At 37.2% G+C, this 25,752-nt stretch overlaps 2 protein-coding genes across 4 annotated transcripts in view; one reads left to right on the forward strand and one right to left on the reverse strand.

Moving 5' to 3' along the window:
- Nucleotides 1-25,752, forward strand: part of LOC132913104 (aurora kinase C-like) — a 316,494-nt gene that overhangs the window by 211,425 nt on the left and 79,317 nt on the right. The gene's annotated exons all lie outside the window — the stretch shown is intronic.
- Nucleotides 18,014-25,752, reverse strand: part of LOC132913094 (membralin) — a 66,820-nt gene continuing 59,081 nt past the window's right edge. For all 3 annotated transcript variants that reach the window (XM_060971066.1, XM_060971064.1, XM_060971065.1), the window contains exons 12-14: nt 22,469-22,817; nt 20,068-20,591; nt 18,014-20,029 (exon numbers count right to left, since the gene is read on the reverse strand). In XM_060971066.1, the coding sequence (XP_060827049.1) occupies nt 20,374-20,591; nt 22,469-22,817 (567 nt within the window). In that variant the 3' untranslated portion in view covers nt 18,014-20,029; nt 20,068-20,373. The remainder of the gene's footprint in view (nt 20,030-20,067; nt 20,592-22,468; nt 22,818-25,752) is intronic.

Genomic DNA, 25,752 nt, shown 5'->3' on the forward strand with positions numbered 1-25,752 from the left:
AGAGATACAATAAGAAGAATTTCGACGATAATACCGAATAAAACGTGAAAATTATCACGGAAAACATACACATTACGGAGAATTGGTCGAGAAGAATTTTCTTGCTCGCCTTACTCTTTGGTCAACTCTTTAACGCTAACCGATACGTCTTCCCGAACGATTAAACGAAACTAGTTGTTTCTCGTTCGCGCTCACTTCCTCCAATTCTCACCCTGGTAACAGATTGGAATCTACGGTTGCCAAATTGATTGTTGCCGATCGATCACCAAGTTCGCGCTAGATCGAGTGGCAAGATATTGGTGTACGGGCGACAAAATGCATCACGGTGCGGATACTTGGCGTCTTCGCGCGATCGATCATTGACACAGCACATGATCGATACGTTTGCCGTCTGATGGAAGTTCTGCCGCGGCGTATACGCCATCCGACTGGACACGAGTTTGACACAGCCCGCCCAAGTATTTGGCAAATGACGACAGATAATCCATAATGATTCGAGGTCAAGCATTGCACGAGCTTAATATATTGCCACCGTCAAAAACGTCGGCGAACAAAAAAGTTTCCGATCGTTATACGCCATGAGTAATATGGCAATTATTTTAGAGATAGATAAAGAGAGAGAGAGGGTAGGGAGAGAGAGAGGGGAGAGAGAGAGCGAGAGAAAGAGAGGGAAGAGAGAGAGGTTCACAGCATTTAACCTCTTAGGTATTTTTTTTTTTTTATTATTTTTTTTTTATTTTGGTTATTTTACAATTTGTCCTTGCGGACATTTGGTAAAGTGTTATATCTTGTTGGTAAAGAAAAAAAAAATATAATAAAAAAAAATAATATAGCATGTGGGCGGCTACCCCCAGCGGGGTGCCAGCTTCGTTTTTTTTTTTCTAAGTTATATCTTTTATGATCCTCTTAGGTATGGCTGAATTTTGTGCGAGGCTGTTTCTCTGTCGACTTAGTACACTGCAATGTGTGACGGATAATGATATTCTCTATACAAGCACATTGGAACGAAGTTTTTGATAATTAAATTATAATTTTTCTTAATGATATGATGCATATACTTTAACTTCAATAATTTACTTTAATAATTAATATTACAATTGAGTGTGATATATTTCGAAGCACGGTACTAGACATAGACCCACGTCACAATTTTCACACTCAGCGCAGTAGTGTTTTACAAATTGCATTTCATTTTCTATTTTGAAGCGACATTTTGAGGTTGAAGGATCTAAAAAATTATAACGATACGGGTCGGCATATTAAAAAGAGCATCCAATAATGGTACATGTATTTTAACGAAAAGCAGCAATTGATATCTGATACTGGCGTATCAAAAACAAAGGCTATATATTCTGTCTGTATATTGTTAACACTGTTATAAAACGTTGTGAAGGCAAAAAAGTGAGAATCAAGACGGTTGAAGTGATCGCCACTTCTGAGAAAACTCTACATCTGGTCTTCGGTTTCTCATGCGCTAAGGTCATCGATAGCGCGTAGACAAAAGAATGCGTCGATGACAGACCATAAGCGGTACACGTGCGACGTTGGTTTCGGCGGTTCTTTTAGTCTCAGGGTAACATTGCTAGCGAGAGGATTTGGATCGGCTTACATTGTATTTCACATTTTGTACTTTGTTATTCACAATATATATACTTTCAATACCTTACAATTTACCCACGCATTTCTTTAATTCCACGTACACCGAATAACCTTAACAAAGACAAATGAAAAAGATCATTTAATTCAAACGGAGTGAATGAATCAGTAGAGTGAGCCACTATAGTGGCACATCGTACCTAGGAGGTTAAGTCGAGAATATGGGTGCGATAGGACCTCGTCGAATGATCATTTGAAAAATTGTAGATTAAATTTTCTTTTGGAATAAAAAGAGACAAATACGGTGCTCTTCCCTAATTTCCAGTATTCACTCAAATTTTTGAATATCTTTCGTTCGGCAAACATGTCTCACAAAAAAATAAAAAAATAAAAAAACTACCAGCATTAACGCTTCATCGCATGAGAGTTCACTAATAAACTTCCAAGTAGCCCGAGTCAGACTGTAATACACTAATAATTCACAAAGTGATTCTTGCAACGTTATGCGTTACGAATGTGATAGAAGAAAGATGAAAACTCCGGTAATTGGCGAAACAAAGTATTGATAAAAGTAATTTTAAGAAAGTAGATGGCCCAACGGGATGAAACCTGAGGATAAGATAATATATTGGAGGCGAATTGCAATGGACAGAATCACCCCTTCGCAATTTACTTCGAGGCAGCCAGCCGGCCTCACTCTCACCCTCTCTCTATACTTTTCTTCCTTTCTCACTGATAAAGAACCTTCTGACAATCAATTATCCATCCAAGACGAAACAAACACGGGTAAAAGAGATGCAGACCATAAACCAGCGAAATACAACTTGATTAATAAAAGTCGAATAGTGCATCAGACTACGACTAACAAATTATTCCACAACCTGATAGTTTATCAACGCCGAGAACTCTTTCCTTTGAGAACTCGTGACAGCTAGAAATCTAATTTTGATGTTACTTGTTCCGACCGTATTCTTTTGTATCGATGACTAGTTGTGTTGAAATTGAAATTCTAAGAAAAAGACATCGAGCGGGGATCTAATCATTTTCTCCAACTTTGATCGTTTGTTAACGATAAAAAGACACGCTTGAATCGAGAATAACACAAAGACATAGTCAGACGAGACAACCGGACAACTTAACTAGAGTCAAGATAGAATCTTGAATATCGTAGTATTGACGCTCGAGAGCCTCGTTACATGTGTAAAGTCCCCTTCAACGACGTACAATCTAGACAATTTCAGCAATCCTAAATGTGATGTCGGGTTTAACCATAGAGTCCTCGCTTAGCCATTATGATAATAATAATTAATACACAACAGTAGCTGCTGCTGCAAACTGTAGACTAAGATGCGCCGTCTAATTCCTTTGAGTTTCTATGAAGAGTACCTTGTATTTAAATGGAATACAGTAGCAAAGCTGGTTATTAAGCTTGTTCATGTACAGGTTAGATTTCTGTATCGTCTATAGTGTGCTATTAACTTAGCTTCAAGCACAGATTGTTATAATAGCGGCAAACTTGCAACGAATTGTTGCCTTTAACGGACCAATTACTTGGTGTAAATTCCAAATCGGATTAGAGTTTATGCAGTGGATTGCCAACGTAAGCTTGCAATTGAAAGACCATTCAAGAAATTAATGCTCACATTTTCGCTTCTTTCGCGTTGGAGATAATTTGTTTCGTATCTTGATATAACCACCAATTAAATTGTTTAAGCATCCATCGGCTTTCGTTGTTCGTGGAATAACGAAATTATATTATCATTTGTCGTTTTACGTCCTTTATAATATCTTGATCCCAATTCAACAACAACAGATGATATTTGATGTGAAATTTAGTTTAAACTCCAACTTCCAAATAAATAAATTAAATTGAATAAAAATATTTGTTTGAACGGAACCATGTCGCTACCAGTAAATATCACACATCAATACAAACCAACTTTTATATCGACGAAATTCTTTCTCCGAGTAAAATTTTAATTCTAACCCTTTCAAACCAGTTGGCTTCTCATATTCGTCGTTTTATACTGGAAAGAGTTACATACATAGGAAAAACGAAAAGTTCGATTTACAACAAAACAGAAACAAAGCGTGGAGAAGAAGAGCTAGGAGGAAACAGAATTGGGATGAGTCGCACTCGAGCGGATTCCGGCTTTTAGGACATGACTTTTCCGACTTATTGGCACTGCCTGAATAAATTTAATTCCGCCATTCTCGACGGGCGTCGCTCTTCTATTCTTGTCTGATTCGCTAAGAATTTCATCTTTGTGCCCTTTTCGATACGTCCCCGTTTCAATGATACGTCCTCCTAGACAACGCCCCTGAAAAGACGGATCCTTGTACAACTTTCTATACTTATTAGCTAATAACTGCAAATTTACTTTTCCTCGCTACTTTTTTCCTTTTACTTTCCTCTTTCGCCTTTGTCTTTTCTTCTTCTCCTTCTCGTTCCTTTCCTTTTCCATCTTCCTCTATTTTTCGTTTGGTCGAATTCCTGATGAACAACCCTGAATACGAGGAGATTTTTAATATAAGTACCGAACGATTCGAAGGATGCATTTCCTTCGACGTGAATGATCGCTTCAATTTCTGTTTGCATATTCAGACGCGATCAATCGTGAAAAACGGGTCGGCAGCGGATATTAAGATTAGGCAGATATTTCCATTGTGTGATTTATTAAGAATCCGCCAACAGTTATGCCGAATTCAAGACGAGCCAACTTTCTTTCAAACCGATTCGCGCGTGCTTCTCTTTTTCTTTTATTTATCAAAAATTTATTAATTTAAACTGTACTGTGACGTCAATGGTGTAACAATGACACTGCTGCATTAAAGTCTACATTAATCATCCACAAAAAGAGGACTGGTACTGATTAGAATTTGTATCATCTGTTCTGATTGCTTGCGTGAAATCAACTGACTCCCTGGAGACAATATCTCTAATTGCGCACGTGTATCCACGGAAATGAACAGCTACTATAACTTCAAAAACAGGCATTTACCTACATATGTCCAAATACTGTTTTGGCTATATGTTCGAAGACGGCAATTCGATCCATCTTTCATCTTTTTCGTAGAAACGGTTAACCATACCGGCGTATGTACATAAACTTTACTTTCTTAGTGATTGGAATTAGCAAACATACGGAACAAGAGTTCATTAGTTTAGACTCGATTATTGCGCAACAACCTAATATTCTGTGACAAATGTTGGCTGATACGTCCACATCGACATAACGCGTGATATACGAAGTACTGTTGCGGCTTAACGCGATCTACCACGCTAGTTTCACGACAAGAAAGGAAAGGAAGGGAACTCGCGTTATAAATAAAGCGGCACCAGCTGCTACATACTGATAAACCCGAAAGACTAGCCATGCGCGAAACAAAGGTTAACTTTGACGGCCGCTAACCCTATACAAGCGTATAGGTTCAAGCAGCAAGCGTGATGAAGCAGCCGCGGGAAACAGAACCCTATGATACCGGATGTAAGTATCTTTCGATACGTATTATAGACGTGCTTCCGTTCGACGATGGTCGATCCACTTCCGCGTCTTCTATTTTCGAGCGTGTTCAATCCACTGTAAAATCGTTCGCTTCCAGTAAACGTTCGTACACTCTGCCTGCTAAAAATTTGTAATCGCGCGTAATTACATCAAGTGTATCCGTATTTTCTGTTAGAATTCATTATTAATATATTAACAGCGCCTGACGTAATATTACATCCCGCAATTTAACCATACACATTACAAAACTCGTAGGATTACCGAGTTCTTAATACTAAGTTAAAAGATGTTCGCAATTCCTGTACCAGAAAACATAAAAAAAGTCCCAACTGTTTTATTAAACGATACCTTGCTCTGCCCTGAGCGTGAAACGAACCAAGAAATTGCGTTGTTTGCTAGTAACGAAAGACGGAAAAAGAAAGAAATACGAGCCAGAACTGGATATAGTTTGCCATTCGTAACGAGAGAGAAAATATCCGGTGACGAAGAGGAACTGAGCGAAATATGATGCTCGTCATTTGTAAATATAATTCCATTTCCAATTTTTGTTGAAACATCGACGTAGTAACAAGAGAATTTCTCATTCACAACGAGTCCATCTTTTAACCAATATCGATGCTGATTCTGATTCTCATTCGCTAATGAGCGGGCAAGAAGCTTAAAAGATTGTGAAAGTTTACCATGTCGCATATAGTTTTGTAGCACAGTCAGGTGTGGAACTTTATTTCTGGAACTTAAATTCTTTACAGTTGGAATTTAGTTTCTCTTATCATCTATAAATGCTCGCAAAATTTCATAAAGCTGGAAAGTTCTAGTAACGAACTACTAACGAACACCTAACGAAGGAGAAACGAACCTGTTCGACCAATTTTCAAAATCGTCGTACTCCCAAGTACCTATCTAAGTACGACCTGGCCGCGATGATCAAAGAGAAATGGTGTCGAGGTATATGATACAGCGGTAATGCGGCTAAGTAATGCCATTTTCCACTCGAATGTACGAGTTAATGCACTGACAATGCATCCAATGCACATGACTGCTTGATTTTCCGATAAACGCGCACTTGATGGATTTAGCGCGTCTGGCTGGAAAACGTTATAAATCGAAAGTTTAACGTTTCACACCCGTTCGAATTTCCTCGCAAAAATCCTCGCCTCCGTTTTATTTGCTGCAAAAATTTCCACAATCCGATAATTACTTGTGGAGCTGGTACAGATCTCTCTTTCGTTCGGAACTCAATTAACCGGGGATCCGAAACGAAGCAAAATTTCATCGATGAAGGATCGAAAATAAAAAGATTCTGTAACGAGAATATGTCTGACTGGGAAAACGTAAATCGAAGTTTCTGTATTTTACACTTGCGGCAAATTCTGCTTGAAAAATATCGGGAGATTATCATAAATATCGGGAACTCGTTTTGCGAACTCGTAACAAAATTAAAAAATTTCCATATTCTAATTCGTCGTTTAAAGCAAAAGAAATGAACAAGTTGCCGTGAGCTGTAAAACAGAAGAGTATTCACACTGTTTATTTAATGCATCGTTATAGCATTAAGGATATTTTAATCAAGAGAAAAGTGTAAGCGAGATTCGATAACGAAGAGAAACTCGAAGGAAAAATTTAAAGAAAAGATCGATATATTCGTGTACGTCTCGTACACGAAGGCCACGACACGATGCTCGAGAGGATCCGAAAACAGGGAAACACGAAAAAGAAACGCATGAACGTCTCTCGTCGGCGTCGTGAAACAAATTCAGTTTCATCCGTAGCGTCGTTTCGTGCTAGTCGATTACATTGGCACCGAGTATTCAAGAGCATCAGAGTAGGTGCTGCATGGATCGTGGTTTGGATGCAGCATGGCACGCATAATCATATTGGCATTCTATTAGGCAGCGTCTTCTCCCTGGCAGCTTCGGCTTCCTCCCTTCCGCCTAACACTCTCTCCACGACCCCCTTTTCAAGCTCCCGTATACCAGACCGCTGTGCAACCCTCCATGCACACGTCAATCGATAGTACAACGTGATTATAATATCTTGCTCATCCAACGAAATAAAGACCCGCGGCTCTCTGGTTGCTCTTTTCAACTTCATACTGTCTCACGATCAGCTACCAACAAATTTCAAAGGTGAATAATCCTCGAGTTTTCCCTTAAATTTTAACGAATGTTATTGACAATCAGAAATTTTCTAACTTACAATTACGAAGTACGATCAAATGAAAAGGCTGTATTACAGTCTTGCGAAGATTAAAAATCCTCTATATTCTGAAGTTACTTTTAATTACAAGAATTAATCAAAGCAATGTTTCAACGTAAACGCTTTAAGAATCTAGATCATCTTCCGGCTTACGTAAATATCCAATAATTGATATATCATCGGTATAACGCAGAGTAATGAGGAAAAGGGAAAGCCAATGGAAAGCATTTAACAAACCACACACGAAAATCAGCGAGAGAACGCTGGAATTTCTGCAAACACGCAAAAGATCAAAAGTATCGTGCTCGCCTCTGTCTGATTCGAAAATGGAGAAAGCATGCGCGCGGCCAAGGCAACTGGCGTTTTGCAAATCCGTCAATATTCATCTCACTCCCCTGTTAACACATGTGAAAACGATCAAGCGTAAGGGAAACTACCGCGCCTCTGAAATCAGCCGCTCTCAAACGTTAATATACACATATATATGTATGTACCTTTAATTTTCGCGAAATGAATTCAGTCAAAAATCGTTTACCAACATCTGAGGTTAATTCGAAATCCACGAAAAAGTAATTAACACTGATCGATTTAAAGTCAGCGTCATATCTCATGCAAAAATTATAAATTATTATAATTGAACAATATGACGAAGCTATAATACGATAATATATCTGTGATACGATAGTTCAAGAAAGTTTAGATCGAGAATGCGGGCTAACACTCTTTTAAGACGTCATTTTTATCCGTCAATGAAATCAATTTCCACTCTCTACAACTTGTCTTTTCCGGTCTCGTAGCCACGAAAAAATGGTACAAAATTAACGCCGTATACGTGGGTATTTCATCAACACTGATCCTAAACGATTATTCAGACGAGAACCAACGCTAACGATAACGTGACTCATAAGTTTCGCTGAACCACAGGTATGAAAACCACAAAATTGAGTTTATAATACATCGCAACTTGACAGCGAGAATACTACCGTTGGATTTTATAAAGAAATTATTATAACATCAGAAAGCAGAAAAAATTGTGAAAATTGAATATTACATAATTGCGATGTCGGTATCTTGGTATTTGGTATTTCAAGGACAGATGTTACGGTATTTATCATATTCGGCATCTATATTATACATACATTGAATATAAACAAATGAAATGCTTATGGATAACAAAGTAGATATATCATTAATGTAATGGACGTTAACACAAAATGTGCAATGTTCTACGTAACTTTTCCTTATCATTTTAATTAATAACGTAGAAAATTTTTAGATATACGCTTTGCATTCTCTATAAAGAATGTTACAAAAAGGAAAGATCTAAAATGTTAAGAGTCTACTCACGAAAAAGCAACTTGTTACGAATTGTTTATTTATTCCCAATCATTTCCAACGCTTTTAATACAAAGAGCAGCATTTTTAAATCCGAGTCTATACTTGTAAATTAATTGTACCGGTAGCGAGAAAATATGCAAGTAAACGTAACGGCTTCCATAGCAATCAAAGTAAGGAAAGAGGTGACCATAAAAATAATGGAGATACAAAGAAGTACGAACTTGCCGAAGTGAAAAGCAAATTCATATGATCGACAGTGCGTAAAATTATTCGACGAGTTATTATTCATGTTGGCTTTTACAGTGACCATGGAAACGAGTCGAAATATGAAAATTAACACGCGTGAAAAAAACGAGACATTTTTCCATTAAACAGCGCCATTTATCTCATACGACTTTCATATGGCAGTTTATCGTGAAATAACCTTACTCTTTGGCGTTTCAACGTTTTAATACTAATTAACTACTGTGACATAGCTGAGCAGAAAAAATTTAGGACACCCATGGCTCTAATAACAATAAAGAATAGAATCATTATCGATCCTTATCCAAGTGTCTTTTACGTGATAACACAGTCACACGAAAACTTTCGACCAACGGAAATAGTAAAAAAAAAAAAAAATAATAAAATAGGTATAATTGGTTTAAAAATCATCGAAAAGCATAATAGATTATGAAAATAACATTGCACGGCATGAATAGAAATCGGTGTTCCATTAAATACAAAATCACAGGAAATAGCGAAGACAAGGGATGATTATTAACCAGATCATAAATATGGAAAATGAATCACCCTTACAGGAGGGCTCCATCCATTCTCATTCAGGGCTCCAGCCTCGAAAAATACAAAAATTTGTCGCATAATTTTTAACACGATCGAAGCAACAGCTGAACGAGGAACGAGCATGAATAGAAGCGACGCGAATCGATAATGGAACGGTACAAGCGAAGCGTATAAAAATTGCATTATCTGTTCCTTGACGAACACCTCGTCGGATTTAATAATTTGACATCGACGATACGAATTCATAATTTCATTGCACCTACTCCGAGCCTGAAATTACTTTACCAACCGGAAAATATATTTAAAAGGCAGCACTATTTCCTCGAAATTATAATAGTTTATTCATTGATCGTGACGCGACAATTTCATAAGAATATTTTACATATTTTTTTTTATTAATACAGGAGTTGAAATGACAAACAACGTAAGTGCCAGAAAAAAAAAAAAAGAAAAATACAGAAAACAACTTTATTTTATTTTTAATGGGTATTTGAAAACACGCAGATTTTCCTAATAAACTTGTGACTGTATCCACGAGTTTTTCAAATGAAACATTTCGTCAGTCCTGTCACCACCTTTCCTCGGAGCCCCACTATTGTACGCAAATGTCAAAGCGTACGCGAAGATAAAAAGGGCGAAGGAACCAAAGAACCGACGCAAGAAAGACGAACGTTTAGCATGCAAAAGAAGTAAATGTCGTTCATAAAGGACAGGAGGAATTCACCATGGACCAATAAGCGAATAATTCTACAAGAACAAATGAGGGTTAGCGAACGAAAGAGGGATTGACATCCATAATACCATAAGATGCCGCGATATTATTCGTCATCAATCGCGATACTTTATTTTTCAATCAATGGAGAAAACCATCGATCTTAACACATTAATAATATTCGAGGAAAATGTAGTCTGCGCCAATAATTTTGTTCATCGTTGTATCTCGGAACCTTAGTTACTTGAAATAATTAAAATCAACGATTGTATCGTGAATGTTCGAGTTAATGATCGTGTGATGTTAAGTTAGTACCGTGGGAAGACTTACGAGAACAACGAGTTTCCAGGCTTACATAAGTAATTACCACGATCGATAGGAACCGCTCATAGAGTATCTAGGCGCAGAGAGGCAAGTCGATTTAAATAGAAACCCGAGTGCTTCGTCTTTACAGTACTTTTCCAGCGTTACTCCGAACAGATAGACACTTCTCTAACAATCTACTCAAACATCAAACGCCTCCCTTTCACATTCACGTTCACGTTCACATTTACGTTCGTCCTATATCCTCTACCCTCCTCATCTCGTTCTCCGCCAATCTCTCCAGGCTTTTTACAGGTACACACTTCACTATTATTCCGCCGTTTCCTTTCGAGATCGAGCTATTATATTCGCACCTTTGCGTACTCGCCAAAAGGATATAAACTCACACGGATCTTCGTCGAGGTACGACTAGAGTAGGAAAGACGACATTTTCTTCTCATTGAGAAAGCTTTAAATTCGACTTTTGAATTGACATTGAATTGACGAAAAATGAAAAAACGAACGAGAAAAAGAAACAGATAACGTTCCTTTAATGGTTGATGTATCTAACAAGATGTTCAAGTGGATTCACGGTAAAATTGTACGACAATATCGCTTTTTAAGAGGTAAGTCAACATTGGCTCTTGCCTTTATCACTTGTGAAACTTTGATATACCTCGCGCTGGAAAGGAACATTGCTCTTGCGAAATTGTTTCTAGAAACTCCGATGCCTCGCGATTCATTAGAATTATCGATATATAGCAGGCCTGTTTCCTTATCTTTTTCTAAATACTAAATTTCTTACTTATATAAGATCCATTAAATAAATGTCTATATTCCATGAAATTAAGCGCATTTACCATAAATATGAGTATGGAAGGCTAAAAACTAGAATTTTTTAAGGATTTGGAAAAAAGAGAAAAAAAAAGCGCTTGAAAGAACTCGATGCGACGAAAGGTAAGAGAGACGTGACGTAAATTCGAAAAGGCTGGATTACGAGTACGAAAGACGAAATCTTCTGGCAATTCACGCCTTTATAGAGGAAAATTCGACTCAAAGGAGCGTGCTAATCGGTTTGATGTCCCCGCGAAGTTAATTACGAACGAGGAGTCGCAAATCGCGTCCGTTAAATTCGTGTTAATCGACCATTTGATGTTGTAATTACAATATTGTTGAAGCCTTTCCTATGTACCCACGTAGAAACGTAGCCAGACCATCAGAGGAGTTTCAAACTTTGAGAATATCGAACACCTACTTTACCCCTTTCCGTTGATTTCCGTCAATGTATTTCACGGGTATCGTCGAGAAATTGTTGCCGAATCTATGGAAACTCGTGAAATTTACGCATCCAACAGACCAAAAAATACGCCGGAATGTCAAACTCAACTGCAAATATAAACTGATCAGAACGTGGAATGCGTTAACGTTCCTGTAAATCTTCCTGTAAAATTTCATATCATCTGATAATTAAAGTATGGACAACGATATGAATTTTGAAATACTGAATGGGAAATGAAATGCATTTCAAAGTCGTTTAAAAAGTGGCGAGTACGAGAGAATTTTTCAGTCTAATAACTCTTGTTATAAACAAAGTTCAAGTATACTTGAAATAGAATACTGTGTTGTTGTAGAGTGTCATGTAGAAGCAACCGATCGACCAGAGAGGTCTCGTTTATTTTCTTCGGAAAAAGGAAATCGACCCACATATACGAACAATCGTTTTAAAAGGGTAGCGAGGCCATTTTTTGCTGTAAAATGTTTTATTACTTTTGCAGACAAATTTCACACTCCGATGCTAATTATAGTAGAACGTAGTTTAATAACAATAAAATAATAACAATAACAATAAAATATTTAACACACCTGCACAAACGTACAATTATCGAGAATGATATACAGAATGGAGTCTGGAGACGAGCAACGACGCGACGTGCATAAAATCGCGCCGACAAATCATGTTGATACGAAATCCTGGCGAGTGTATTTACTCATTCTTAGGAGGAAAGTCGGTTTGCGTTCGAACGTTCCAAGTAATTGGGCACTATTAGCGCGAATATGTGAATCAACCGTTCGATACGGAAGTATCGGTAGAACGTACGAAGCGACGAAAACGGATCGTGTGTGAAATTAGACATTCACGCGATTTGATTAGATTGGGAATGGATTAATTCGATCAAGTGGAACCTAGGATAGGAGGGTACGAAGTTGGCAACCTCGAGTGGAAATCAAGGGGAAAACCCTTACCATAGGCGTAACGAATGAACAGCGACACGAGCGTGGAAATTTCCACGATCGTACTTTAAAACGCTGTCGTGTTTATTCGGATGTGTGTAAACGCGTTCTCGCTAATTCACCTACCATCTACGGTGAAAGATTTTATTTATTCTATCACTGAACTGGATGGAATTTTATGTTACATCGAAGAACGATCTTTTTAAAGCGTATATTCGTTATTGGGACAATCGATAACGTTAGTAGTAGGATCATTTTGTAGTTGATATTTATAACGGTGTTTGTATTGGTTAAACGATACAAATTACACGGTAAAGTGAATTGTCGACCGAGTTTTCGAATGACAATTTTTCACAGACGAGATTAACGATCAACGCGCATTTTGTTAAACAAAGAGCATGTCAACTTTCATCGTTGGTTCAGGTTGTTTGTTCGAATTTGAATTTGTTAAAAGGATGTATCAGAGAAACTTGGTTACGCCTATGAAGTCTCAATTCACCCTTCATCATGTAGGGTTTAAGCTAGGTCGTATTTCTACTTAGTCTCGAATAAAGATGGATCGTGGAAAACAGTATCGTCTCGATTCAACAGCCTTGGTGACTCTGCCGTTCATAATTATCAACTATCGAAGCGGACTAGGGACTTTGTTGTCGATTTAGGCGGTTAAAGTTAATCGTCTGACAACGTGTTATTTTCTCGACTTGATGCTTCAAAAGATATTTTCATCTATCAAACAATTTAATAACTACGATATTAAAAATGAGAAATGCTTTTCTAAAGCAATTTATTAGTCTGAATAAATTCGTCTCTAAGAAAAATAATAGCTGAGGTAAATGGTTGAAAAATACCAAGGTATCTGACGAACGGTGAATTTACAAAAGCTACACATTTCTAGCTAATTGTAAGTTCACCTCCCGCGACAGATAGTCGGAACTTGTAGCTCAAAATGCGGGTAGTTCCGTCGCTTTCCAGAAGAGACCAAAGTCCAAGATACTCAAACTACAGTGACACGAGAACTATTATTATCGAGAAACCATTAAGTACTGTGGTTAACCCCGTATTCGCGATGAACACGCATAAGTACGTCTTCCGAGGGCAAATACGCAAAATGTACTTTACCACACTTCGTCGTTCGAAATCGTTTGGAATCTTGCACCGCGATATTAATATCCTCGATAGCCGGTAAAAATTGCATATCGCATATTCTGAAACTTTAATTTTACTTCGAAGATGAAAGAATCAGGGGGAAACGTAAAATAAAGAGTGAAGTCACGATATTTGTGCGGCAGTTTATTATCATATCTAAGAAAACTGACTGCGAATTAATAAAATAAATTCTTCAAATTCTAATACCGATAGTAATTTGCACGAGTTTAAACTTGCTTCTGACTTTTACTTTATTGCTTTATAATATGCATCAAAATATAAGAAAACCATGTTAGTCATTAGCTAATTAACGGCATATCCGACAATAACATTCGCATAAATTAAAGAGTGAAAGCAAATCGTTTAATTCGATTCGAAACGGAACAACCAACTCTTCACGCGTAAAAGTCGTACAACCAGAATTTAAAGTTACGCTTCATTATTACAATGGCCATAACGTAATAAATGGTAAAAACATATCATACAAATTTGCATTGTGTCTAACGTTTATGAAACGCGGCAGGAAACACGTACAAGGAAACATTATACGTCACGCGATGAAACCTATTGCTTGACAAAAGGGAACGGAGATGTTTGCGTTTCTTCGATTTATATTTCCATTCTACGAAAAACATAGCAAGAACTTCGAATGGATAATAAAGATATAACAATAGCGATACAGCACAATAGCAAAGACAAAGACTCTATAATCTCTAATCTCTATCTATATGAACAGGATAAATATCGTATTGCATGAATATACGATATGCTAATAATGCCGAGAGTAATAACGCCATTCGAATTTCTCGATCGATCAAAAAGAAATACAAAATACGTTGACACATAACCAAAGAAATAATATCGTCGTAACTAACTCGGAAACCACGGCATCCCTGACAAAGTACACATGTATATCTTTCTAAGAAAGTTGTCTAAAAGACAGCAAAGCCGAGGATCAGTCGCGTATGCTTACAAAGTGAAAATCGCTTAATATCGAGTGGAACAAAGTGTAGATAGGATGCAAGAACTTTAGCAGCGGTCTTTATAATACTAGTTATGACTTATTCTGCAAGCAACAGTCCATTGTTTCGCAGGTAAGCCGTTTTTATTAAACCGGATGATTATTCCGACGTCAAGCATCGCCGATAGACGATCAGAAAAAATCGACAGTTGTTACAGAGAAAGTCGTTAAAAACGAGCAAAAACTTACCTTATCGCGTGTCTTCGCCTCCATTCGGTTGTACCAATGGCTTTCGACGTCTATTAAACACGACGAGCTTACGTTATAGATAATACTGGAATATCTTGGTTCGTAGCAGGAGATCGTGACACGATGCTTCTTCGCAACCGTTAGCGGGCAACTGAAAGAGCTCCTCCGTCTGGAAAATTACTCGCGGTCAGATTTCGTTATTATATTTTGTTGGCTGCCAATTCATATAATCGAAACGAACCGAGCGAGCGAGAAAGTAAATAAATGTTGGAGCGATACGAACGACTCACATAGAAAAAGCGTCCTAAACGCGCCTGTAATAGCCTCGAATAGAATGCTTTCGTTGATAAGAACGCGCCTTTTGGAGTTGACGAAGAATTTTTCGAATATAATAATTACATAGTATCGCTTCTATAATACACGCTTCGCATAGCCTTAAGTGAATTGTAGAAATCCTCTTCATAAATGTTTCGATAAACTATATTATTTGATAAACAAACTGAATCCTCTTAAACAAAGCTCATTCCCGTCGCTTGAATGAAAAATATCATTTATCCTTGTTAATTATTCGTTTATTCACACATCCACTGCAAAATATAATCGCATCAATTTAAACAAAACCTCATGTTTGACGCGAGCGTTACAAAATAATTGATTAAATAGCCAATGTGACTCTAATTACATTACTACGTTTAACTTGACATAAAAAAATAATAAAAATAAAAGGACGGCTATCTACTGTTCTTTATGATCTATAAACATAATCAAGATTCGCATAGCGAAAATAAAGATACGGTAAATATTCGTATAAAAGAAATAATCTGTTAATTTCTTATAAAAAAAAAAGGAAAAAAGAGAAAGTGAACATTGGTCAGTGCTTGCGCAGACAGTCGATGTGAGAGTTCGGTAAGAAAAGTATCGTAGAAATTCCTACTCTTTTAGTGCGTAAATCCGATTCGAGATGCAGAAGAAAATATCCGTTTATGATCTTTAAATCACGGATCGTTTATTATTGAGACTATTTCGAAAGAAACTGAAAGCCTTAAGGAAGGAAGGAAATGAAGAGAAAGGAAGGAAGAGATCGAAGGAAAAATCTCGAAAGAGAGAGAGACAAGATATGAAATAAAAGGAGAGAAACATAGCGAAAGATGACGATGAGGCGAAGAAGAGTTGAATAAAAGAGCGAAAGGAAATAGGAGAATGTACTTTCGTGTGGACTTGTAGGAGTGGAAGGCAACCCTGCGGGCAGCCAATCAAATAAAGTAGTCCGAGGTTGCTTTGCTGGATGCAAATTCGGCCCCCGTGGGCTTTCTGTTTTCCCCTCCTTCCCTTTCTGTCCCTCTCACCAGTTCGCTGCGCTTCTCACCCTCTAACTCTGTTGGAATCTGTACACGAGCTTCCGGGACACACGAAAATCCTCTAGCTACCCACCGACACCGACATATTCCCTCTACGTATTGTTCCATCCTGTGAGCTCTTTTCAATCTCGATCTACGAGAAAGCATTCTGCTCGCTTTTCCTCCCAACTCGATACACACGGCTTCCATAAGCAACGGTTCTAACAAGTGATAATTTTACATATATTTAATCTACTGTGAAGATGTAATATCATTAACAAAATCTCGAACTATCGAAATTGAAAGGAAATTTGTACGATGACTCCGTTTATTTTCTGAAAGTTCGTTTATCATTTGTGATAGAATTTTTGTTCTTTGCGAATATGTCTGAATTTCATATAAATTTCAAATCGTTACATTGCTTGAAATAATTAAGAGGTTTCGCTTCCATCCCTCCGTCTGTTTATAAGTTCATTAAAATTCATAGAGTTAAGATTTGGTATTTGTACAATGGAAATTATACCGTGGATGGCTAAAAACCAATAAAACTTAACGTGATTACTATAATTAAAGACCGTACATATTAAATTACGCAGAAAGAATTTTTAAAAATACGTGTACGCTAACACAACCTAAGTACAAGTTGTAGTATTTCATTAATTTGTAGTGAGTGATACATCAAGGTATTCCACGATCGAAGAAAATCTTAGCGACATCTGCTTAATTCTATACACGAAATCCAAGCAACTAACGGAGCACGAAGATGCTATATCGATCGAACCCGTATATCTCCCCGAGTCTGTAACTTCCTTGACCAGGGTGTATCTGTGTATAGATCGTAGTGGTCGTGCAAGAACACAGCGAACAAACCCGAGAAGGAATCGAATCACGAGTCTCGTTCCTAATTATGCCATAATGAAAATAAATCGTTACATTTGTACGACTGTCGTGTTCCTTTAGACATTTTCGCGAGATCATTCTCCCCCTTCGTTTCACCCTTTTTCCATCGGCGAGGAAAGGATTCTCTCTTCCTACCGAGAACTTCCTGATCGTCCTTTTCGGTTTCCGCCACGCCACCTGTTTGATTCTCTCCAAGGTAGACTCGCTATGTATTTGTCTATTTCGGCGTTTCTACGCTTCTTTCCTCCCCATCCGGAAGTCCACGACTTCGACAGGATTCAACTTCCAGCTAGTAGTTGGCTCACCCCGTCGCTGTCTCGCTTGAACAATCAATTCCAATTTCACGGGAATCTCTTTTAAATCTTGCATTTTCCGTGTTTCGCCCCGGGACCGACGCGTCGTCTGAGGCTTCCTCCGTGGCCAGAGGTATCCGACAAACAGAACGATACAACCCGGCTGGAGCGATCATCTACATCAGTGTTTCCCAACCTTTATCAAGTCATCTCACCGACTTTTTATGATAGGACAGATAATCCGTAATCTTACCTCGAATTCGTATAGAAAGGCATTTTTAATAGTCTGATCAAATAATTAAAATAATGTAAGACGTTTAATATACAGAGCGTGACAAGGCGCGTGTTACAATCAAATATTTTTACATATGAAGCCTTGCTCTCGAGAAAATCCATGTCAAATACTACTGGATTAAATACATTCAGAGAGAAGATCTGGGCTTAGATACGACCACACTAAATTGCAACACCTTTACGTTTATTTGTAATATATCAGTAAGAGCAGCAGTATTATAATTATAATAGTAATAATTATAGCGCGATAACTGTTATGTACAACCAAACAAAAAACAAATTCTTATGACGTAAGTTTAAGAAAATATTTTACATAGACGCATCGAATTTAAAACCGCTCAAAACGATGAACGACATTCATGTTCCCCCTTTTTTTTTTTTCTTTTTACTTTACAATCCCCTTAGAACATCTTTCGTCGTCCTTTATACGGAAATGTACAGTGCTCGAACGCTACGAACACATCCTTTTTCTTCCATGATAAATTTACATATATACGATAGAAGAACGTTTATAGTAAAGAACATATATATATATATATATATATATATATATATATATATATATATATATATATATATCTGCGTGTGTGTGTGTGTGTGCACTAAGTATCTCTTAACAAGTTCTGTCACCAATTAATCATTATATTGTGACCACTATCGGTTAAAATTGATTGCTCGAATAATCGATGTTCGATCCACGCTAAAAAATCATGCTCATTCACATCAGAAACGCTTGTCGAATTAAGTAGAAAGAAGACAAAATAAAAGGAAAATTTATTATCTAATACACGCGAGACAAAGGTACCTGCGATCGCTACAACAACGTTTCATGTCGGATGTATAGTACAATAAGGTTTCTTTCACGCTGACCAGTCATTGTAAGCTTTTTCAACGCTTTATCAACGCGACAACATGGAAATTTTGCATCAACAAAGTAGAAGATATTTTCACTGACGTTCTTATTAATCTACACTCCTTTTTGTTCGTTTCGTGTTCCCTTAATCATAAACTTGTGTATAACGTTACAGTACGTAAAAGAATTTTAATGTTTCGCACAACACCGACACATCTAGCGTACTACAATCCCCTTAATTAACTAAGTCTTAAAGATAACGATATTGGAGAACTTGCTGCAAGATACGAATTGCTTCTGACTTCGTTCTGTACGGCGTTATCCGTAGAGACATTCGAAACGTTTTTTTTTTTTTTTTTTTTTTTTTTTTTTATAGATTACCAGAAATCATAGATCGATCGAATGAAATTTCAACGAAAACCAAATCATCGATGGTTCCTCGAGTTTAATATACAAACGTGCGAAGCTCAGAAAGAAAGTGCATGCAGGAATGAGTCTTCGACTCGTTGAAAAGTCGTAAGTAAAATCGTAACGAAAATTTCAGCGATTCATCTCGCGAGATACACGGCGAAAAATTTAAATCCTGTTTCTACAAGTTTGTCCATTGTTCAGCGTACTACGATCAACAACCGTCCAGGAAGAAGAAATCTCTTTTTACGTATCGCGAAACAAGCGAACAAAGGAAAGAAAGGAATATTCACCAAAGACACTCCAACTTGTTGCGCCCAGGAACTGTAGTCTCGCTATTCTCGCGATGTCGTTAGATACATATAATCGTCGTCGCCCGAGAAAACGAACAATAAATAAAAATCGTATGTTTCAAATTCGATCAATCGAATACTACAAACTCTATCCGCTCCATCTTTTAAAATTTTCAATGCGAATGATATTACACGAATCCTCGATGACGCAAATATCTACAATACAAGAAGGTGCGTATACACGTATACTCGCGGCAACGGTAAGACTCGTTTTTCCTTCAGATCTCGATAAAAAAATCCTATTTTATTCATTTATATTTTCATAATCTATTATTCCTTTCTTCTGTGCTCTTCATATTCCACACATGTTATAGTAATAAAATCTCGAACTCGTTTCTCGCGCTTCCTTTTCTCTCTGATCTCGGGGACACGATATGTACTGCATATGTTAACCTTCCAGTAGAGAGAATATAAATATATTTCACAAGATCTAGCCCTATACCACGACGAGATTCAGTCACTAGTTATCCTGTTTCTCCTCCCGATCCTCCAGTCCCTAGTTACTCGTTAAAATCTAACACCTGACCACGTCAAACCACTCTCCCTGTGCTCTCACACCCCTCCCTTTCCTTCTCTCTCTCTCTCTCCCTCTCCCTCTCTCTCACACACTCCATCTATCTATCTATCTTTCTATCTATATATCTATTTCTCTCTGTCTCTGACTGAAGAATAAGCCATTTTTTCAAGATACTTGGATATCGAACTGTTCGAAAATAGACGTATTATTCTGGCCATGTATGGCCCATGTTGAACGATACGATCTCTCCTCCTCGATTTCAATTGTCAGCAAACCTCGAGGTCTTCGGTTCCAAGACGATCTATTCGCAGATGCTGCCGCGCTGAAATGACAACCTCTTCTCCTGGACTATCCTGACTATGCAACTGGCATGGCTCGAGGCGTTTTAGCGTTTCTCTACTTGTCCTGACGGGATGTCGTTTCCTTACGCGTCGTCTCTGTAGCCTCGATCACCTCGAACCCTTCCGATGTAGAGGTATCGGTGGATGATCCATTGTCTCCGATCTTCGAGGAGGAAGCAACGTTCCTAGATACTCCCACCTCCTCTATTTTCGGTTGCGTGCTCGCCTCCGCGCTAGTGTTCGAAGCTGTTGACTCCGTGAGATTCTCTGTCGCTAAGATTCAAAGCAATGTTCAGCAGATCCTGGTGTAACGATACTGGGAGAAGCGATGCAGACAAAAAGCCATGGGAAGATTGAAAAACGAAATTAAGTGAGTAATTAGCAGGCAGTAGAACCGTGACGAGCTGGGATCAAGATGAATGGAAAAACACGGTGATACATTTAAGTAAGCGTGGGAGCGGGCGTAAAACATTCGTGACATGTTAGATCTAATTAACCCTTTGAGCATTCGTATCCCGAATAATCTGAATATGAATATATTTCCTATAAAGGATGCAAGATTTGTCATGATCGTTAGTACCAGTATGATGGTTTGTGTGGACGATATACATACATATAACTTAAAAATTGTTCTTTTATGGAAGACCCAAGTATTTGGTCATGAATTGTCATGCCTCCTGTGTTGCCATTGTGCGTAAAATTTTATAGCATAGGAACAGGTTTTCTATAAACATTATTTATTAATTCATAGTTGGAAAGAATGAAAATTTGATCAACAGATAACGTGCTGATAATTGCTATCGTTTGTTCGTTTCACACAATTGGATATTCATTCAAGTTAGTATTCGCATTGATCAATACCTTACTAACATAGCAATTATTTTTTGTTTTATTCGTAACTTTGCTTATACTTTCATTATCGAGGCATCAGTTTATGTACATAAATTGGATAGAATTAAGAGAGACGCATGGGTACGAAAATAAATGAATAACGAAGAAGATAAAAAAAATATTTTGTCGTTCTATGTGAGCGTATCAAAGAACAGCGTTATCCGACTATGATAATGAGCGAGTTGTAAAAACGAACATCCAACTACAAAGTGTTTTTTATGAAAATTAATATTACATGGCGGATCAATGAAATGTGATCAAGGTATTTTTACGAATTTACACTCACTCAGTAAAATCATTCTCAGCCAGAATTCGGAAAATAGATATTTTTGTTCAATAAAATGTGTGTTCCATAAAACTCATTATACCGATAATTTTAATATAATTTAATGGAAAAATTAGGGAAAAATCGAAATACGTACAACTGTCCATTTTTGATAAAAGAGAAGGAATATAAGAACCACTTTTCAATCTAAAGTCGCGTCTAAAGTAGCTAGCTTGATAATCGTTTTCCCTTATATCTTGCTTTATTATATATTATATATTATGTATTATGTACTGTGTATTATGTATTACGTATTATGTATTGTATTATGTATTATGTATTGTGTATTGTGTATTGCGTATTGTGTATTGTGTATTGTGTATTATGTATTATGGATTATGTATTATGTATATATTATTAATCACAGTGACTGCAAAATATTCTACCTTATTCATTATTTCATGACAAATTATTTCCAATAGAAATATATAAATTATATAAGTACAAATACTATTCTATGTATCCATTTCACTTGTTGAGAGAATTATGGACTGCTCGAATCACGGAGAAACATGATAAATAGAATTAAAAGAAGAAAAACTAATTGGTGCTAAGCATCAGTGCGAATTGATACATGATCATAAGGTATCATATGTGAATGATACAAACGATTCCTGAAGTGACAACTATCTGTAGCAGGAGCTACAAAACGAACTTTCAACGTTGTATAATGTTTCAAAACGCATAGTTTTAGCAGTATACATGCATGCGTTAAGTACACGATCTCAGAACAACAAATGAAAATCAAAGCTTGCGTTTGAAAAGTCGAGGTGAGGAACTATGTAAGTGATAGAATTAATGGAAATACGTTTTCTGTTTTTATCGAAAATATCCACTTGTGCGCTTATATGGTTTGCCATATCGACTAGTACATTACAAAGGAACACAAAATGATATATGCAAATTGTTGTCTACTTCTATCTTCGTTATTTACCTTTATTATTTTGTTCTTCGGTGGACGAAGGGGTTGTTATTGTGGCTTCGACTCGTTCCTCTAAATGAACATCGGAAGCGGTCGAATTCGACTCAGCTGGCGGTGGACTGGTCGATGATGTTTCTTGTGTCGGCTCAGGTTCTGTGACACCTGCTGACTCTCGTGCTGGTGAAGGTTCAGGTGTTGGTTCTGTGCTAGTCAGTGCCCGATTTAGACTAGGCGAAGGCTGTTCCGGTGAAGGGTCAGCCATGCCAGCCTGTGCATGATTGCGGAACAGGAGGTGCTGTAACTGAGCCTGCTGTAGGATCACGGGCAGCTCGTAGTGATGGAAGAAGTATAGCATCGAGTGCTAAAATTGGTAACAAAAATGTGGATAAATAAACTAATTACTTTTTACTCAGCTTTTTTTAATAACTTTCTGTGAAAAGACTGGATAAAGGCTGACTCTGTAATAACCCTATAATAACTGACTCTAATTGTGTCATAATATGTCTCTAAGTCTCGACCAAAAATTCGAAATGATAATTTAAAAAGTTTTAGAAAGTCTACGAGATTTCTTCAAACGGTAATCATTTTATGGCAAACGGCAATGGTAAACGGTATCCGTTTTTCCAACTGGAATTTCGTTTTCAATAATCGATTAATAAGGAAATTTAGCATCATTGATTTGATGGTGTATTAAAACTACGATATTTAGTTTGTGAATTTGTGGCGGTCACTATCGATAGTGTTAGATGGAATATAGGTACGAGGCACACGGCCTCGTGATATCGGCTGTTCAACGAGATACACGCATGTGTGTGTCGCTCCTGCCCAACAAATTTATATGGAAATTCACCAAATTTGTTCTATACTGTTTCTCTCGTTCTCTCCGTGCCCTTCGATAGCCTTTCGTCATCCATCTCTCTTTATCCCTCTTCGTCATGCTTCTGAACTCACCACCTATCGCAATACCCCTATTCAACTGTAGTTACAAACATTCCACGCGTGTATATGATAGGGTATGAATAATTTCGCTGTTACCGTAGAACAAATAAGAAAATTTCTACTGATACAATGAAGCAAGATTGGCCATTTTTCCTCCATCGAAATTCACCCTCCGTTGCTAACATTGACAAAACTTAATTGGCCAAAATTGGCATAAAACAGAGAAAGTACACAATAATTATTGAATATGGTAAATGACATCAAAATTCTATAATGCATTCGAACATCTTTCTACAAAATATCTGATAACAGTTACATTTGTCATCGTAACGTAATTCATCATAATTTATATTATAACAAATTGCTACTTTTTCTGAAATGTTTGTCGGTAGAATATATTTAGAACATCTGTTGTACACGACTGTTGTGACAAGAAAGAAAGAAACTTCAAGGTTAGTTCTATTATCTACCTTGTACTATGCTTTGGAATACTACGCTTTTATCCTACTCAATGATATCCATTTTCAGTTGAATAACCGATTCCATAAGTTACGTTGATCAAGATAACACGCCATCTTAATCAAGATCCGATAAAACATTCACAAGGATTACTGATAACTTAGAAACAATAAAGTTTCCAACATCTATTACCAAAGATGGTAATGCAGTCTTTACAGTCCTAAAGATCATTTTATGTGGATATCGCTCTAATCATTGAAATTTTTCAAAAAAAATTTTAAGTCGATTCGTGGAATACCAGTCGCGGATTAACCCATAATTAACAAAGGACAAAGACAAATGTTCTCTCGATCCTTCATTTTCGCATCAAGATTCTTCCAAGCGTTCCAAATTGAAGATCCAAAAAGAAGCAACGTCGAAATGAAATGCGTAAACCGATAACTTAAGAGAAACGAAACGGTAGAAGAAAAGGAGGAGAGAAAAAAGAAGGGGAAAACCGGAGAAGGAAAAGAATTGGAAGAATGAGACAAACGCGGAGAAGTTGAATATGGAAAATAGATATCTCGAGACATCGGGCACCTGTCGTCGACATGAAGGAAATGGTATCCACGGTGATTCGTCCGATATAACGAAATGAATTTGCATCGTTTCAGAAAAAAGAACACATCTACGCGAATGATAGAGTTGAACCGAGGCAGCTGCCATCGGTTAGATTCGAGGAAAAAGGATGGCCAGGATAAAACGATAGCTAGAATGAAACAGGTTACCGAGGAAACCGGATTTTCGTTTCCTGGATAATCAACGCCGATGACATCGATATCGACCAGCATATAATCACGCCGCGGGGCTAATCGCCCCGATTCTCTCACCTATATAGAAAAGAAGCGAATGGTTGGATGAGTGAGGATGAGAATAAGAGAGAGAGGGAGGAAGAGAATAAGCGAGAGCGAGGTAGGAGTCAAAACGATTCGGTTTAACCGATCGTGTCTTGTTGCCCGGCGGGTTTTCGAATTTTCCCGTGGTCTGGCTTCTATTCATAAACTCGTTTCAGGGAAATAATTGCCGATCGTTGCTTGGCCGGCTGGTTGCTCTTGTTAACGAGCACCGCTTAACTATCGGCTGATATTAATCGCGACTAGGACAGGAGTAAGTAACTTAATTTCAGTGCTCGAGGAATATTATCGAAATTCACGATAGCTAGATCATCTGATGGTTAACCGGTCATTGAATATAACCCAAGACGAACACGAAAATCCTCGAGAAAAATATCGCTTCTAGAAAAGTGGTTTTTGAAATGATAAGATAGGTATGTATTCGTCTAAAATAGTATTCGATGTACAGCGTATGTGATTTAAATAGTTTAATATTCTACATTAAACTACCTTCATCGAATCAAGCGATATTCAAACGAAAATTTGTTTGCAGTTTTTCATAGAAGTATTGTTAAATTGGATATGCTGCAAATAAAGAAACAAAAACTTTGAAATACTTTCACGTTAGATTTAATCATCGATATATTTCCAGATTAGATTTAATTATCGGCTATAAAATGAAACAAAAGCTATTAAGAAATGACAAATACTTTTTTTCTTTCTTGTTCTTTTTTCTTCTTTTTTTTTTTTTTTTTTTTAAGAACACAGATATTGGATTTGATTTTTATCCTATTGACGTAGTCTCGTTATTCATTTCAGATAACTACTTGACTGCTTTTAAATTGATTGCTTTTAAATGTACTAATTTTGGGCTTTTCTAAACCATTCAACAAAACAGAAAATATTTGAACGCATTATAATTTGTTCCACATAATTTTTCATAAAACGATATTTCTTTATTAATTAGTTAAAAATATTTAATTATACATCAAACTAAATTCGATCGACTTACCGTTACGTGTATCA

This window comes from Bombus pascuorum, chromosome 13 (genome assembly GCF_905332965.1).
Source record: "Bombus pascuorum chromosome 13, iyBomPasc1.1, whole genome shotgun sequence".
Lineage (NCBI taxonomy): Eukaryota > Metazoa > Arthropoda > Insecta > Hymenoptera > Apidae > Bombus > Bombus pascuorum.